This window comes from Centruroides vittatus, unplaced genomic scaffold (assembly GCF_030686945.1).
Source record: "Centruroides vittatus isolate TY-2023 unplaced genomic scaffold, ASM3068694v2 scaffold_2979, whole genome shotgun sequence".
Taxonomy (NCBI): domain Eukaryota; kingdom Metazoa; phylum Arthropoda; class Arachnida; order Scorpiones; family Buthidae; genus Centruroides; species Centruroides vittatus.
Window position 1 is genome coordinate 343,170 of NW_027122697.1, and position 16,701 is coordinate 359,870.

The 16,701-nt window shown below is 34.3% G+C and overlaps 1 protein-coding gene across 1 annotated transcript in view; it reads right to left on the minus strand.

Annotated features, from left to right (window-relative positions):
* The window catches only part of LOC136987992 (DBH-like monooxygenase protein 1), a 35,019-nt gene extending 23,229 nt beyond the window's left edge, over positions 1-11,790 (minus strand). The window contains exons 1-14 of the mRNA XM_067285761.1: positions 11,541-11,790; positions 6,688-6,834; positions 6,162-6,341; positions 5,998-6,084; positions 5,738-5,929; positions 5,553-5,652; positions 5,319-5,482; positions 5,184-5,241; positions 3,312-3,397; positions 3,193-3,231; positions 3,055-3,114; positions 2,840-2,973; positions 2,603-2,768; positions 2,301-2,516 (exon numbers count right to left, since the gene is read on the minus strand). Of these exons, the coding sequence (XP_067141862.1) occupies positions 2,301-2,516; positions 2,603-2,768; positions 2,840-2,973; positions 3,055-3,114; positions 3,193-3,231; positions 3,312-3,397; positions 5,184-5,241; positions 5,319-5,482; positions 5,553-5,652; positions 5,738-5,929; positions 5,998-6,084; positions 6,162-6,341; positions 6,688-6,834; positions 11,541-11,789 (1,878 nt within the window). The 5' untranslated portion in view covers position 11,790. The remainder of the gene's footprint in view (positions 1-2,300; positions 2,517-2,602; positions 2,769-2,839; positions 2,974-3,054; positions 3,115-3,192; positions 3,232-3,311; positions 3,398-5,183; positions 5,242-5,318; positions 5,483-5,552; positions 5,653-5,737; positions 5,930-5,997; positions 6,085-6,161; positions 6,342-6,687; positions 6,835-11,540) is intronic.
* Between the last annotated feature and the right edge of the window lie 4,911 nt (positions 11,791-16,701).

The following is a 16,701-nucleotide window of genomic DNA, read 5'->3' on the forward strand; positions in this document are numbered from 1 at the left end:
AATAATAATAATAATGTTCAATTCTGATTTTACTGACTCCGACGTAACAGATTTAGTAAATACAAGACAAAATTTCTAGTTTCAAGACATCTTCGGATTGTTAACACTGTTTTGAAAGTAGAATGCAACTTTTAGTACGCGGAATGTCCGATAGGCAGCGCATGCTGTTACTTGTTCCTGTTTAACTCTTTAATCTGTCTTAGAACCTGAGATATGGTTAAATTTATGCATAATAAATTGTGAATACCACAAAAATTAAGGTATCATCATTAACAACTTTCTAAGAATGGATAGTAATTAAAAATACGAGTAGTTTATAAAATTACAATTTAAAATAAATAAATCATTTTTGTGTTGGTACAATTATTTTTAATTCTTAAAGTTTAAGCATTAATCTGTACGAAAAGTGTCCTCGTAGTTATTTTATCAATAGTAAACAATATAATTATGACGTCTGTAGTACGAATCTATGTTATGAATACGTAACAAAAAGTTATTTGTTGCGTATCCAATAAATCAGTAGAAGTGGGAAATTAATTAAAATCAGTGATTACGCAAGGCAATAAAATAAGAGACTAACGAGGTCCAATAGAAAAAAGGTAAGACTTGGAATCGACTGAAATGTGTAAATCTTCGTTAGTTAACCACTCCAAGAAAATAGCAAATTGTTTTCCTTTTTTTTTGTTTTTTTTTGAGGAAATTGAATTTCTCGATTTAAGTCTTGAAGCGAATATCGATTCAGGTTTGTAGCAAAAATTTAATATAACACAATTAATATTGATAGAATGATGTACAGTACGGAAGATGTTGTGTCTTTAGAAATCAGTCATTCATTGCCTGACCTCGAAAACTTGAAACTGTCGATTAAAAAATAAGATTGTGCATTCCGAATATAAAGAATAGGAAAACGTTCCATAATAACAACCTTGAAATTTGTCATGTGATACTTCCACATCTTACATATTCCCCCGAGCGACTTATTTAATAAATCTTAATATGTAAGATTTTGTTGAAAACTGTTTAAAAATTATATATTACACAAATACAGGATGTCTCAAAATTTAAATGTAATATTCATATATTCATCACATGACTACATAACTTTCTGCCATTTCTCCAGTGGAAGAAACACCAAATCTGATAGCGTCCTTTTGCCGACATTTGTATTTGGAAGAAATGGATTACGTGGACCATTAAACCTCATAAATCGAATAGCATCATTTATATGAAATAAAATTTTAAATGTCTCTCCTAATTTTTCACGAATTAAATAAAAAGTAAACATAAACAAAAAAATTAATTTGAAATTTTCATGGTCAGCATATTCAGTTGTTGACTATTATATCGAGGATGACTAGTTTTTATATTCTAATTAATAATTGATTTATTCTTCTGTTATTCATTATTTTGCAGTCTCGTTTATAGTTTTCTTGTTAATTAAACATCCTATGATTTGGTACCAATGCTAATAAATCGTTGTAACAATACAATTTATTCATAATTAAATATAAAAATTTATACTTAATTATGAAAATAGCAAAATATTATTTTTTAAATTTAAACATTTTAAATTATAGAAATATCTATTTTATTAAATTTGTAAAGTATTACGTTTATTTCGAATGTAACATAACAATGCACTGTGCTGTACGTGGCTTTAGGGGCAAATTTCTTAAGTAAAATACATTTTATGTTTAAGGTTGTTAAGTTTTTATATTTCACTACATCTTCTGACTTCAATACAGCTAAAATACAGTATTATATTTAAAAATTTCTGACATTGATATAAAAAGTGAAAATCTGTATTTAATTCGTTGAGAATAAAATTTCTCAGAGATCTTTTAAGGCTGGAAACTTCACAGATTTATTAAGATGTTTATTTACCTATGAATAAAAAGCCATTAACATTAATTTGTATTTATTTTAAGCATTTTATAATAGTTTAATGTATTGAAAAGATACGTAACAATGAAATAAATAACAAAAGAGAGCGTGTTATATATGTGTTTATTTAATAAACTTTACAACACTCTATGAATGATATTAAAAATACCTGAAATATTAATGGGAGAAAGTCAGATTATAATTAGAATTAAACATCATTACTGTATTCTGTTGAATCAATGCCAATTTTATAATAATCTTTCCTGAAAGTAAAGTGTATTATTTTAAACGAATAATAACAATTTTTTAATCGAAAAATAAAGTTTTATACAGTAAACTCCTCACTAACTGAGTCTCTCGCGATGACCTTTAATTCGAATTAGTAATATAATACAATTCTCTAACAGCTTATTTTAGAAGAGAGTGGCGAAGAACTGATCGAGTAATGCGTACGGAATTATACTTCCATTCGAAAAGCTACGTTTAATAAAATCAATATCTTCAAATTTGTTTTCGGATTCAATATTTTCGTTTTCTTCATCTAATCGCTTCGGGTTGTTTCTTCTTAAAGCGCATTTATTTGGCTTCACGTAACTTTTCTTCACTTTCGGATAAGTTGATAGAATAAAGGTCTGAAATGATTCGTTATCTTCAATACATCTGTTAATATGAAATATTATTTGAAAATTTGTATTATTAGGCTAACAAATTAGAATACCGGAACAAGTTTCCATCCTCGATCTGTGCAAAGATTCAATTGAGGACTGTATCTCATGGATTTTCTCGTAACGTCAATTGCGTTCTGGTTCCATGGATAATCGTAAAGGAATTCGAAGAAACTTTCGTTCTTCCCAGTAAATGGAGAAATTAGAAATTTGTCGTCTCTTAAATGTCAAAATATCGAATTATTTTATCATTCGATTTTTTATTTATTGTAGAATTTTGAGATGCTTACTCAGATATCTGTTTAACTCCAAGAGAACTAAGAAAATTTTTAGGAAGAGAGCAACTTCCAGTCAATGCTAAACTTATCCTTGGATAGTACATTAAAAATGCCATGCACATCTCGTCTCTCGAAGATAAACCACCCTAAAAGAATAAAATAATTAGTTATTAACATTTATGAATTTACAAATAAAAAGTATTAGTTAAATCTATATAGTTCCATACAAAGGTTACTCTGCTTCTTTTACGAGAATCGTAGGAACATTCAACAATAAGATGATCGTCCTACAATAAAATTACATATAAAATATATGAAACTTCTACATTATATTGTAAAAAAAATATGTATTTTTATATACTTACAGGCAGAACAGTATGAATTTTCGAAAGCTTACGAACATGCTGTAAATAGTTATAATCCAAGTTTTAATATAACGAGATATTTTTTATCCATTAACATTCAAATCATATAAAATTAACACCTGTAAATTAAAATCGTAATTAGCATCGGATGCGATCGGTTCGAGTTCTTCATTACCTCTAAAATGCCTCACAATTATCTTTCTTCCTGTAAACGTGAATTACACAATTTTTAATTATTTACAAAGAAATCGAATAGCATCATTTATGTGAAATAATTGAATATAATTATTAAACGATATTTGAGTTTTTACAAGACTATTCTCAAATATATGAGCTCGACTATGTTATATTTCAACATTGGCTTAGTTCACGCTGGTTATTGGGATGGCCAAACTCATCCCAAATCAGCTCAATTCACTGGATGAGAATGAGAACAATTATTTGTAACTCCTTAATTAAAAATGTATTAAACATACAGTAGAGAGTCGAAAATCGGCACCCTGGTAATCGGAATCGCCCGATAATCGGCACGATTTTCAGTCGGACTGTGTCGTGCTGAATCGAACGTTTTTGATACTAAATTTACTTCTAAAGTATAATTTTCATGTTTTTATATTCTTCAATATATTTATTTTGTTTGTACAAAATGCAGAAATAATTTTTAACGATACAATAGCCTCGATTATTATTATAAAAATTTTCGTTAGGCTTAAAATCGACGAAAATTCAACGCGAAGCGACACGCAACGGATAAAAATTCAACAGGAAGCGACACGCAACGAAGAAAAATTTGAACATCGGACAGCTTAATATATTTTTTCGTACATAGACCGTAATCGGAACAAATCCCTAATCTGAACAACCCCAGTCCCCAATTGATGCCGATTTTCGACTCTCTACTGTATATATTTAATACATAACCAAATCAACCAAAATAAACATAATTAAACCGTAGTTTTGGATCGTTGAATTTATATAATAACAAATTAATTAATTTTGAGCATCAAACACAAGACCGTGTTATTTATTAAACACTTGGCACTTTTCCACTTCTATTAGTTGATTTCTCTTTCTCGATGGAATTTGCCGTTTCTATGACAAAATTTTTATAATTTAGGTATTCTTGAAACCGTGTTTTCTTATATGTTGAGCATCAAACACAAGACCGTGTTATTTATTAAACACTTGGCACTTTTCCACTTCTATTAGTTGATTCTCTTTCTCGATCGGAATTTGCCGTTTCTATGACAAAAATTTTTATAATTTAGGTATTCTTGAAACCGTGTTTTCTTATATGTTGAGCATCAAACACAAGACCGTGTTATTTATTAAACACTTGGCACTTTTCCACTTCTATTAGTTGATTCTCTTTCTCGATGGAATTTGCCGTTTCTATGACAAAAATTTTTATAATTTAGGTATTCTTGAAACCGTGTTTTCTTATATGTTGAGCATCAAACACAAGACCGTGTTATTTATTAAACACTTGGCACTTTTCCACTTCTATTAGTTGATTTCTTCTCGATCGAATATTGACGCTTTCTATGACGAAAAATTTTAAATTTAAGTACCTAAATTATAAAAATTTTTGTCATAGAAACGGCAAATTCCATCGAGAAAGAGAATCAACTAATAGAAGTGGAAAAGTGCCAAGTGTTTAATAAATAACACGGTCTTGTGTTTGATGCTCAACATATAAGTAAACACGTAGTTTTGGATCGTTTAATTTATAAATAACAAATAATTAATTATTTTCGGGCTGTACGTTATTCATGAGTACAATTAAGAGGGTTGACAGGATATTCATTTCGTGATTTCGAGGTATTACTGTACGACAGCGTTACGAAGCATTACATCGGGTGGTGTGACCTAATGTATTGATGATTACTTATGGTTCACATAAAAAATTTTATATTAAAGTTTTGACATTACAATTAATGTAATGTAAGCAAAAATATATTCTTAATATCAAATATTAACTTTTACCATACCTAGGAAATGTGAATGAAGCAAAACACCAAAGACTTTGATACCTCCCGGAGGAACACGCTAGAGAATAGAAATGATTAACAATTGTGTATTATTAAGACATTTTTGTACAATCTCAAAACTTTTTGTAATTCTACCTGTTTTAAGCAAGAAGGAGCTACGTGTCCAGACACGACAAATTCTTTTTGTTTCGGCGGCACCAACATGCAAGGATACCACAAGTTTCCCGTGCCTAACACCGAACTGTCGTATTTTCTGAGTTTTCGTGTATATGTGATTCTGAATCCCGAATTATCGACAACTGAGAAACAGAGTTTAAACACAAATTATCAAAGTTTAATAAAATATTATAGTTTCTAATTAAAATTTACCCCTTTTTAATGACGGATTATCATAATGTACTTCCAACAGGAACCATTCAGCATCAGGCAGACCCAAAGGATGACCGATATTTTCAGGAAAATAAAATTTCTGAAAATGATGAAACCCAGCAGCAATAAGATTTTCATTTTATAAAATTAAAATATATTAAAATAACTAATTTCTAAATACTCACGCCACCTCCAATTGCCCAAACTATATTTACAGTGAAACAAAATGGAAATTTCGGGATTGAATTCTTAGTGTAGCATCTATGATATGTTTTATCTGCATATTTGAATACAGTTTCGTTTGTAAGTCCCGTACATTCGTATAAAAGCATATGATGAACAACGCCTTCGTGTCCCGGTTGAATAAGTGGACCAAACTATTAATAAAATTTGCCAATTTACACACAATTAAATGTATAATGCAGTTATTTTTAATAACGCTTACTTCTATAATATGATGTTTTCTATCAAGATGAGGAACTCTGAAAAATGTACAAATATATTCCGTGTCGCTTCCTTCCTGAACTGTTACCTGCAATGTGTAAATTAAATAATATAATGAATATTTATGCTTAATAAATAATACCAAAATCGTTAAGTTATTCTTACATTTGGACTTCGAACATCCCAATAATAAATGTCTTCTGGTTTCTCTGTAAATCTGTGTTCAACTTCCTCTTTCAGTAAAACGCTTCTAGTTCCTCTAGTGGTTGGTCCGTGATAACTAACTGCATCTATAGAATTGGGATTTTCAGGACTGTAAGCGTATATCAGTCTCGTAGTTTCTTCCTAAACACAGGGAGAAATATATTTAATGAAAAATAAGTATATAGAAAAGTCAATTTTGGTTTTATTCGATTACGGCAACACGACGCATGGGCGATCTGCCGAGGGGGGAATACCTCCCGGAAGATGGGATGAGAAACTAACCCCTATTTAGGTGTTACTATCGTGAAGAAAACCGGAAAGTGCACATTGGCCAGGCGCGAACCAACGACCAGTGTTTAGTGGTTTTATCTAGCCGGCCACTGGTGGGCTATACGGAAGTCAGAGTTAACGATTTCCGGGGTCAATTTTTCCGCCCGAAATGCCTACTGTGATGTATAAAAAGGAATAACATTTGTAGATAACTAACCGTTATGACCATATCCTGATCATCGCACGTGTCCAGCAATCTTTTAAATCGTAACTTTGTATGAGTGTTGTTTTTCTCGTGCCATAACAATTCCCAATCCTGTTGCTCGTCGATTTTCGGTTGAAACTTTCCTTCGGCGTGTCTGTCCTAAAATTCGATATAATTTTTCATTGAATAAAAAGTATTAGCATAATTATCAAAGTAGAAAATAAAATATTTCGTGTAAGACTATAACAAATGTAAGAAACAAGAGACGATATGTGCAACAGTATGAAATATTTATAGAATTATTTTAATAGTCTCATAAACAAAATTCGTTTTTTATATATTGACAGGCCTTCATTAAACACAATCCGTCATTAATATAATCCTTTTGTATTAGAAAGAAACAGAAGCTGGAACGGCAATTTGCATTGCGATCAACCAGATATTAGTTTTTATATCTAATTACACAACTTACTGGTTTTCTTTGTAGCTAACCTTGGTATTAAGTAAGTAATTGTTAGAATCTACCTACTTTCTCGTTTCACACCTTTACCATGTTAGTTTTTCCAAGAGAAACGTCTGAAGAAAACATCTATTGTGTGAAGAAATACGCAATATTGGGGAAAACGAACATTATCATCTAGTAGAATCCAGTCAAGTTATACTTAATTTATATTACTTTTACTTGGGATTAAGTTTCATTTCTGGTCGTTAAAGGTAAAATGTACATGCAGTGGATATTTCTAAAACGCTGTTTTTGAATACATTAATTTAATAATTGCATCATCAAAGCCATAGCCAGGGGGCTCTTTTCCGTGAACCTGTCAGTTCTTCCTTGGCTGGTAGCCACAGAAAAAGACAACGTCAGTCAGGGCCGTCGAGAAGAGAATGCTAGGGATTTTTCACCCGGCCCAGACATAACATAGCGGCGCGTATTATTTCCTATCCGTATAAATGAATGTTACTTTTACTAACAATAAATAAAATTTCTTAACACTGCTTTTATTTCCCGGCTGTTATGTATACATAACAAAGGAAGGTATTCCAATCGTGTCAAATTTGACCCTCCGGGTTTTTTACAACACTTCACATCTTAAGACCTTCTCAAAAAAGTCAAAAAATGATGCATGTGAGAGTGGTGGAACTTAAAGAAAATTTTATTCCTTATTAATTAATATTTACAGTTTCTGAAAAAAGTCTTTGTTTTATATTGTTTTATCTAGACAGAATAAGAGTATACAACAAAAGCAAATAATTAACATATATAAAATAGGATAGGCAATGCTTATGGCCATTTTAATGAGTTACTCGTTCATTATTAAACCTCTGAATGCATCGCGTAAGCAAATGCATTGCGTTTATTTGTTACCATATAAAAAAACTCGCAGGTGCATGGAACAGTTTGTCAAATATTAATGGAGCATCCTTGTTAGGAAAACATTACATCTTTTGACCTTATTATAACACGACTTGATTTTTCACAGCATGCTAGTTACTATCAAACCTCGAATATATTAATGCTAAATTGTAGTCATTTCATTTTGATGTATTGCATGCATACTGGCAAGTTGAAGATATAAAGAAATTACATCAAATTTCGGAATGCCCTTACCCGATCTCAGAATATGGCTCGTTCTGAGCATGTTGAAGTTGCAATGTCGGTGATTGCATTAAGACAGATCTGGACAGTAGTATTTAAGCGATTTTTCTATTTATTTTCTTGGCCACAACATTACGCAGATGAATTCTAAATTTTTTCAAGTAGTACTGAAGAACATGCCATTATTAAACCTCATGACAAGTATCACGTTTAATGACAGTTCTAAATTCTTATTAGTGTCCGCATCATTTCAGCATGGTGATTTGCGAAATTCCGATTTACAGTCACAGGAAATTAACAGATGACAGCACAAGTGAGAGACGGTTAGTGTGCCAAAAGCATAGTTGCCATACACACGTCCTGAAACACTTGCAGAATGTAATAAAGAAATGTTTCGGAACATTTTATTAGCTTTAAAATTTCTGTGCATTTTGGCTTTCTATTCATGCTCCTGTGAAAGCACTTTCAGCATGTTACGCCGTCTAGACGTCTATTAACATTATTCGATGATGGCCGAAAGCTTACCGTTATTTTTGCTGGTGAACCCCGCTATGACAGAAACTGAGCTGGAAAAACTGGTTAGCATTCTTGCTTACGGAACAGGCAAACAATTGAATTACAGTATATCATATGAAACTGATGAAAATCGGAAATGCAGTTATATATTTAAGGAAAACGAATAAATTACTGTTTTATTTCGCATTGTAAGTTCATATAGTCAGCGTAGTACACACTGCATTTAGATTACTACTAGCTTTATCTTTGAAAGATCACAAGTAGTCTACTGAGAATTTTTCTTAATCCTTGTTACATCCATGGATAGTAAATCATTTTAAAACTTATCAACGAATAGCTAAATATTATGCTAACTTTAGTATTGGAAATGTTCAAAAAAGTACTGTGTAATTCACAGTAGTGAATACTATTCAAAATATACGCAACAGAATATATAGTATGTTTATGCTATCTCGTGTGTGCATAATCAGCAATATATAAACTAAACATATACTGTGCCTTTAATACAATCGTTTATAAATTCCATATTTGTACTATATATTTTTATATAAAATTATGATATTATTCTATAGTTTCTTTCATTTTCTTATACTTCTGTTTAAGATAAAGAAATATATATCCGATAACTGTTAGTAAAATTTAATTAATTACTTGATTGCTCAATTTTGTTTTTAAAACATTCACAAAAAATAATTGAAGAACCACAAAATAATTCACTCTCAACTATCTTTGAAAAAACCTGTAATAGTTAATTGAAAACAAACGTTTTCGACCGTTAACTCGGTCTTCATCAGGTTATAACTATTGAGATTCTTTACAACTTCAAAACTCTTTCAGAACGTATTCAAACTTTCCACAAAATATCTTCATTTTTAGTCCACGACAATCCTCGGGATAGAACAGTCTTAAGGAAGGGAGTAGAACCTTTACTGTTCGTCTCAGATTGCATACAAGACTACAGTGCTCACATTATTAACAAGAAGGACATCTAGACACTAAAAATTGTAACTACTTCTGATTTATTACTTATATGATTTTTATAACTACAGTAGAGCATCGATTATCCGACCCCGATCAACCGTCACATCGGTTATAATACAATAATAATCGTCACATACAATAGCGACGATTATTATATGTTAAAAAAAGTTTGTTAGGCTTATCATCGATGAAAATTCAACGCGAAGTAGGTTAATAGCAATATACTAATATACTAATATACTACTATACTGATGTGAAGGCCCGAATATAAGAATAACGAGATTCGATTTAAATTTTTTATTTTATTTACCAACCGATTTTCGACAGTTAGGGTTAAATCAAACACAGAAACAAAAAACGGAAAAACACCCGACAAATTTTCTCGTAAAAATTAATCATAAACCATCGTTCCCACGGTAATACTTCCTTGTAGAAGATGAGTTAACTGTTGAAAAATAATTATATCATGTAATTCACCATTGGTCAAAAAGGACTTCCACCCTTGACGAACTTCACAAAAATCTCGAACCCGAGATTCCGAAATAAAAGGAAAACGAACGATGACGCAGAGAGAGAGAAAGAGTTTCGACAACTGTCAAGTGTGTGTGTGCCGTGGATTATCATCTCCCGCCGTTGAAGCCGTCCATCCCATCTATCTTCAGTCCAGTGACTCTTATTTTCAAGCGAACTCTCGTTCCTCGGACTTTGTGCAAATCTCAGGATCACTAAGGTATTTATCCTACTCGCGATGTTTTGTAAACTCTCTCTCTCCAATCACTCGAGACGCGGTTTAATAATTCGATTCGATGATATAAATACTTCCAAATATGTTAATTGATGTATTCCCTATCAATCTCAAAATAAACGGGTATTTTTGTTTAATATTAGAAGAGTGTGCGTTTCTTCCTCCATTGCCACCATCTGGCATCCCACGATTCGGAAAATAACGCGTATCTATCCGCGAGAAGTTTGATAGATTGGTGTCAGTTCCTGACGTAAACGGGATCTTACGATCCCAAATCCGTAACTAATCATTGACAGCTCGAGCCTTAATCATCCTTTCGACAACCGAGGTCGGACCTCAAGGTCTTGTGCCGTTAAGAGGTAGAGAAGATAGGAATCATCCTCCATCTCCTACCCTCGGTTAACCTCACACTATACTTTTGTAAATCTTCGTCCGATGGCGATAATTATGATTAATTATTTGAAGACAAAGTCCTTCCCAAAATAAGGAACCACCAGGTGTCCAGAACACAATAAATGGTGGTTCCTTATTTTGGGAAGGACTTTGTCTTCAAATAATTAACTATACTATACTAATTAATGTATTTTTTCATACTTTTCGGTTATCCGTTTTTTCAGTTATTCGACCAACCCCAGTCCCCAATCGGATAATCGATGCTCTACTGTATTACATATCTTTTAAGTGTCTAGTTGTCCTTGCTCTACTTATAATGAAGATATCTTTTGCCGTCCTTTCCGCCCGCCCAAGTGTGCGCTTATTGATTGTCTGATAAACAGATCTTAAATACCGCATAAATTTACTCAGTAATATTTACGAATCTCTTACTAATATATTTATTTTTTAATTCTTTAGTGAAAATTGCAAGCAATTAAATATTAGCGTTATGAATTGGTGGCAGATTCACGTTGTTTATCGTGACATAACATACTGATGACTTCAACTAATCAAATTACTTGAACACACTTCTTAAAAATTAGGAAAGGTTTAAGGTATTTTATATAAAAGAATGTATTTTCATTTACATACGTGAAATATCGCTTGGTTATCGTTAATCCATCCAATGACTATATCACTGCCTTTCATGCCTCCGTTTGAGGAGATTCCAAATCCGACCCATCCATTAGTCGCCACTTCTACTTGGAAAGTGATGGAATCGTCGTACATGGACCACCAAAGCTCATAATTAGAATCGAATCTTAAATGTCGTTTCCAGTTTTCCGCAGAAATCGAAGACGAAAATAAAAGGAAAGAAGTGAAAATTCCGATGGCAATCATCTTCGCAATATTGAAACGTTATAAGGAAAACCAGTTCTTATATGTGATTTATATATGAGGTCAGTCCATAAGTCCATCCGCATTTTTAAGACCTTGAGAAAAATCTTGTTTTGCTAAAAATGTCAGTCTAATGTGATAATTTTTACACTGAAGTGTTAAATTGGATCTCATTCATATAATACTGTTCAGAATTGTGAACATTTCAGTTGTTTATTTTCGTTAAAATGGAAGTAACGGATGTATATAAAAGACATGTTTTATACTTTTTATTTTTAAGTGGTGAGAATGCTACAAATGCAGCCAAAAAATAAATACTGTACATAATCAAATCGTAATTAGTGCAAGGACTGCGCAGAAGTGGTTTGAAAGATTTAGAAACAATGATTTCAGTGTGGAGGATAAGGCTCGTACTGGAAGATCCGTTGACTTTGATGATGATGCTTTCTCTGCACTAGTTGAAGCAGAGCCATCTTTAACAATTGATGAAATTGTGGAACGTTTAAATTCATCCCACGGAACTGTTCATAGACACCTACGACAAATCGGAAAAGCTAGGAAAATGGATACCACATGAACTGTCAATAGCTAACCGACAACAACGTGTAAACATTTGCACGTCTCTTTTATCTCGTATTGCTTTAGAACCTTTTCTTGGTAGGCTGGTTACTGGAGACGAAAAGTGGATCCTCTATAATAATGTGACGAGAAAAAACAATGGATGGATCGCGACAAGCAGCCAAAACAGACTGCAAAACGTAAGTTGCATCCAAAAAAAATTCTTCTGTCTGTTTGGTGGGATATGTCAGGTGTAATTCACTTTGAGCTGTTAGAACCTAATCAAACAATTACAGCTCAAATGTATTGTGAGCAATTAGAGCGTTTAAATGAAAAAATTGAAAAAAATCGACCGTCGTTAGTGAACAGAAAGCAGGTTCTCTTGCAGCATAACAATGCCAGACCACACGCTGCAAAAATAACTGTACAGAAACTTGAAAGCTACAACTGGGAAATTTTACCTCATCCACCATATTCGCCAGATATTGCTCCCAGTGATTATCATCTTTTTCGCAGTTTGCAAAATTTTTTAAAAGGGAAAACTTTTGAGGATGAGAACAATGTAAAAAAGGCTATTTCTGAATATTTTGATTCAAAACCGAAATCATTTTACGAAGATGGGATTAAAAAGCTATCATCAAGATGGCAAAAAATTGTACAAAATAATGGTGAATACATTATAGATTGAAATAAAATTTAATTAAAAGTTTTTGCTGCTTTTTTTATAGATAAAAATATGCATGAACTTATGGACTAACCTATACATTCATTGACGTCAATAATTTGATCAATTTTCTGTTACGTTTAGTTTTTGCAAATCTCTTCCTAATATCGACTGTTTATTTTAAAGTGGTGTAAGTTCTTTTTTTTCAAAATATTTAATGGTTGCATTTTCGTTAATTTAAAAATACAAATAAAGTCTACTAAATTTGACAATGTTTCTATGATTTTAGAAATAAGTTGATTACATAAAGACTTTTATGTGAATTTGTAAGGTAGCCGACCCGGTGGAGATAGGGGAAGTTAAAACCCATTCCTCGGCACCTGTGTTAGGTTGCCGCCCTTTAGGTGGGATCGGTTAATCCTGCGTCAAGATAAACCGAAAAGAGGGTTGTATGTGGATAGTGACGGAGGAGACAAATGATAACAAGTGTTTTTCACACGAAAACCGTTTATTTGTTAACATTAGTGCTTACATCGTCAATCGACAGTCCTTCACTAATCCAGACGAGAACTTCAGCGTCCCAGTCGTAGCCCCAGGGCGGACGAGATGAGATCGCTGGATAGCCGAACGATAGGGGAAATGGTGCAACGGAGTTCTATCTTGAGCGACGACACAACTCAATACAGATCACGACTGTTATCCGAATAACGAGGAAACTTGGCTTAATCCAGAGGAGACTGTCTCTCGACAAATCAGAAAAAGAGTGGCAATGTGGTGGAGGCACAGTGGCGTAGCATAGTGGGGGCGGCAGGGGCGGCCCGCCCTGGGCGGTACTTTTAGGAGGCGGCAAAATTTCACAATAAATAATAATAATATCTTGTAAAAATGTTTGTAATAAATATGATTATTATATTGTAAAACATATATCCATGACTTTTTTATTTGTAACCTGTACAATACACAATAATGATGATTGTTTCTTGCCGAAAAGTTCTTTAGAATTACTGTATATTTTAGTCTTTTAAATTGAGATACCCAAACAAGGGGGCAGCAAAATTTTTCTCCGCCCCGGGCGGCTGACATCCACGCTACGCCACTGCGGAGGCAGTCTTGTGACACCCCTGATATGCGTGATCAAGCATTGTCCTGTTGGAAAATGGCTTTTTGGAGCCTTCCCGTAAAAATACGTAAGTTGATTACATAAAGAGTTTTATGTGAATTTAACTAAATCAATATATTCTTTTTGGGTCGAAAATGGATTTACACCACTTTCAAAATAAACGGTGCATATACTGAGTAGTACATTATAAGTTTAATATGATTTTTAGGAAAATTATATCTTCACAGCAAAATTTTTCTATAGTGAATTCAAAACGTCTCTTTTTTTAAAACGTAAATTCGTTTGGTAAAAGTAAACCTCTAAAGTTTTTCATATTCGTATAAATTACTAACCTGTAATCACTCCAAAAACATGGGTAACTCAAGGAATGAAAGCAAGGAGACCGATTATTATTATTTTATTTTTCAATTAAAATAATCGATATGTTTGAAATGAGACAAACATAATAATTGTAATACAGGTATACCTCGAGTTACGTCGCTCTCGAGTTACGTCGTTCTCCGATTATACGTCGTTTGTCAAAAAAGTATATGGAAAAATAAAAATCAAGTTTAAGTCAGTTTATTCGACTTTAAATCTGTTCGCTATAAACATTGAAGTCGTAATATCAGTAGAAAAGCGTTGAAAGCACATAAAATCATATTAAAATATGTACATTTACAGTAAATGTTAATATAATCATCATAAATCCTAGGGAACGAACCATGAAAACATCTGTGTTTCTGTGTTGTCATCTTATTTAGCGGTCTTTAAATGCTCATTATTGGCGTTTCCTCCATTATTAGTGTTTAGTTACGACGTAAGTCGAAACTACTACTTACGTCGTAACTACACAAGTAAATTCGACTTACGTCGTTTTTCGACTTACGTCGCCTCTCCTGGAACCAATTACCGATGTAAGACGAGGTATACCTGTACTTAGCGAGCAGTTATTGGGTCGTGTAGGCTGTGGTCGTCAGGCACTATAGTCCTTGAGAGATGGAAGCAAAGGCGTCGCCAGAGGTGGGGCAGAGGGGCAGTTGCCTCTCCCTAGACATGCGAAAAAAATTATTTAAATGCTAAGTCATTTATTGCCAGATTTATAATTCCCGCGCGAAAAACCCAAGAAGATTATGTTTTAATTAAAATAATCTTCTTAAGCTTCTTAAAATTTATGAATCGTTTTTATTTTACCTACATACAATTCATATCCTCTATCAATTTATATCATCTTGCCCCCCCCTGGCCCATTGGCTGGAGACGCCCTTGGATGGAAGCAGTTGGTTCTCATTAGGCGCCAAAGGAAAAAGGTGGGAATTCTTTCTTTCTGTACTTGTCTTTCGGTTTATAGATTGGAGATTCTGGCCTTGATACGCCTTTTCTCCGATAGACAGTGCCATCTTCCTACGAGAAGCAGCCTGTCCGTATTATGTACTTCTCAAGGCTTGCTAAGTGAGCTTTTGGATTGTTGGCCGCGTTCGGCCAGTAAAGCGGGGCCAATGACCTGACAAGGGTAAAGTCCAACGACATGCTCCGGCCCAAGTCCCGGCGGGCCGCCGCGTACTCTGGGCATTGCACCCAGTAGTGCGCCGTAGTCTCCTCGTCCTCGCAATGCAGGCACCCATTAGTGGGGTGTAGACCCCTCGAATACAAAAACCTGTTGAGGGGAGCCATTTCTGTTCGAAGCTTGGACAGAAGCGTCTCTGTCCCGCACGTTGAAGTTAGCTGGTAAGGCCACCTGTCGAAAGGTTTAAGGTGTTCCCTCCCTTTATTCCTGAGGGTCGCCACCCAGCGGTCTGTTAGAGTGGTCCATACTCTGTCCCGCGTCAGGCGGTGGATGTCAGCGGGCATGAGAGACCCCTGCCCGAGCCTGTGAGGGTGCCCCCCCCCCGCGCTGCCCTATCTGCCTCTTCGTTAATGTTTATCCCTTTATGCCCAGGCGTCCAGACTATCTCTAGTGGAGCCGGAAACAAGTGGATCGACAAGGCTAAGTCTATTATCATCGCTGGAGACTTGAAATTGACATTCAGTATAGACTGAAGTACTGCCTTGCTGTCGGTAAAAATCGTCGTTGGCCCAAGGTCACTACTCCCCAGGGCAATTGCCCACTGTATCCCGGTAGCCTCTGCCCCAAAACCCCGCTGTGCGCTGCTAGGCCCCAAATCTCCTGGAGGCCCCATGTGAGGATACAGATCCCTGCCGATGCCCTATCGTTTTTTACCAAGGCATCAGTCTCTAATAAAAACCTCCCCTCTCATTGCTTCTTTCCAATCTTGTTGAATAGTACCCTGTATTCCCCTGGGTGGGTGTAATTTACCCCCTGAAAAGTTGTTAGATTGACCTTCCCCTGAATTTGGGCGATATTTGGCAGAATCCGCTTTTGCCTGTGTATCCTGGCCATAGAAATGCCCAGCTGGTCCAGAGTTGCCATTGCCTGGACCAGGAATGGCTCCTGGTATTTTTGCCACCTGTAATACCCAGGCTGCCCACAGCCGATAGCATCCCCTGTAGAGTGCTGAACTTTCCCCGCAAGATATACGTAACTGCCTGGGTTACCGCCCGGTGATTCAACCACGCTTTCAGTCCTATGAACC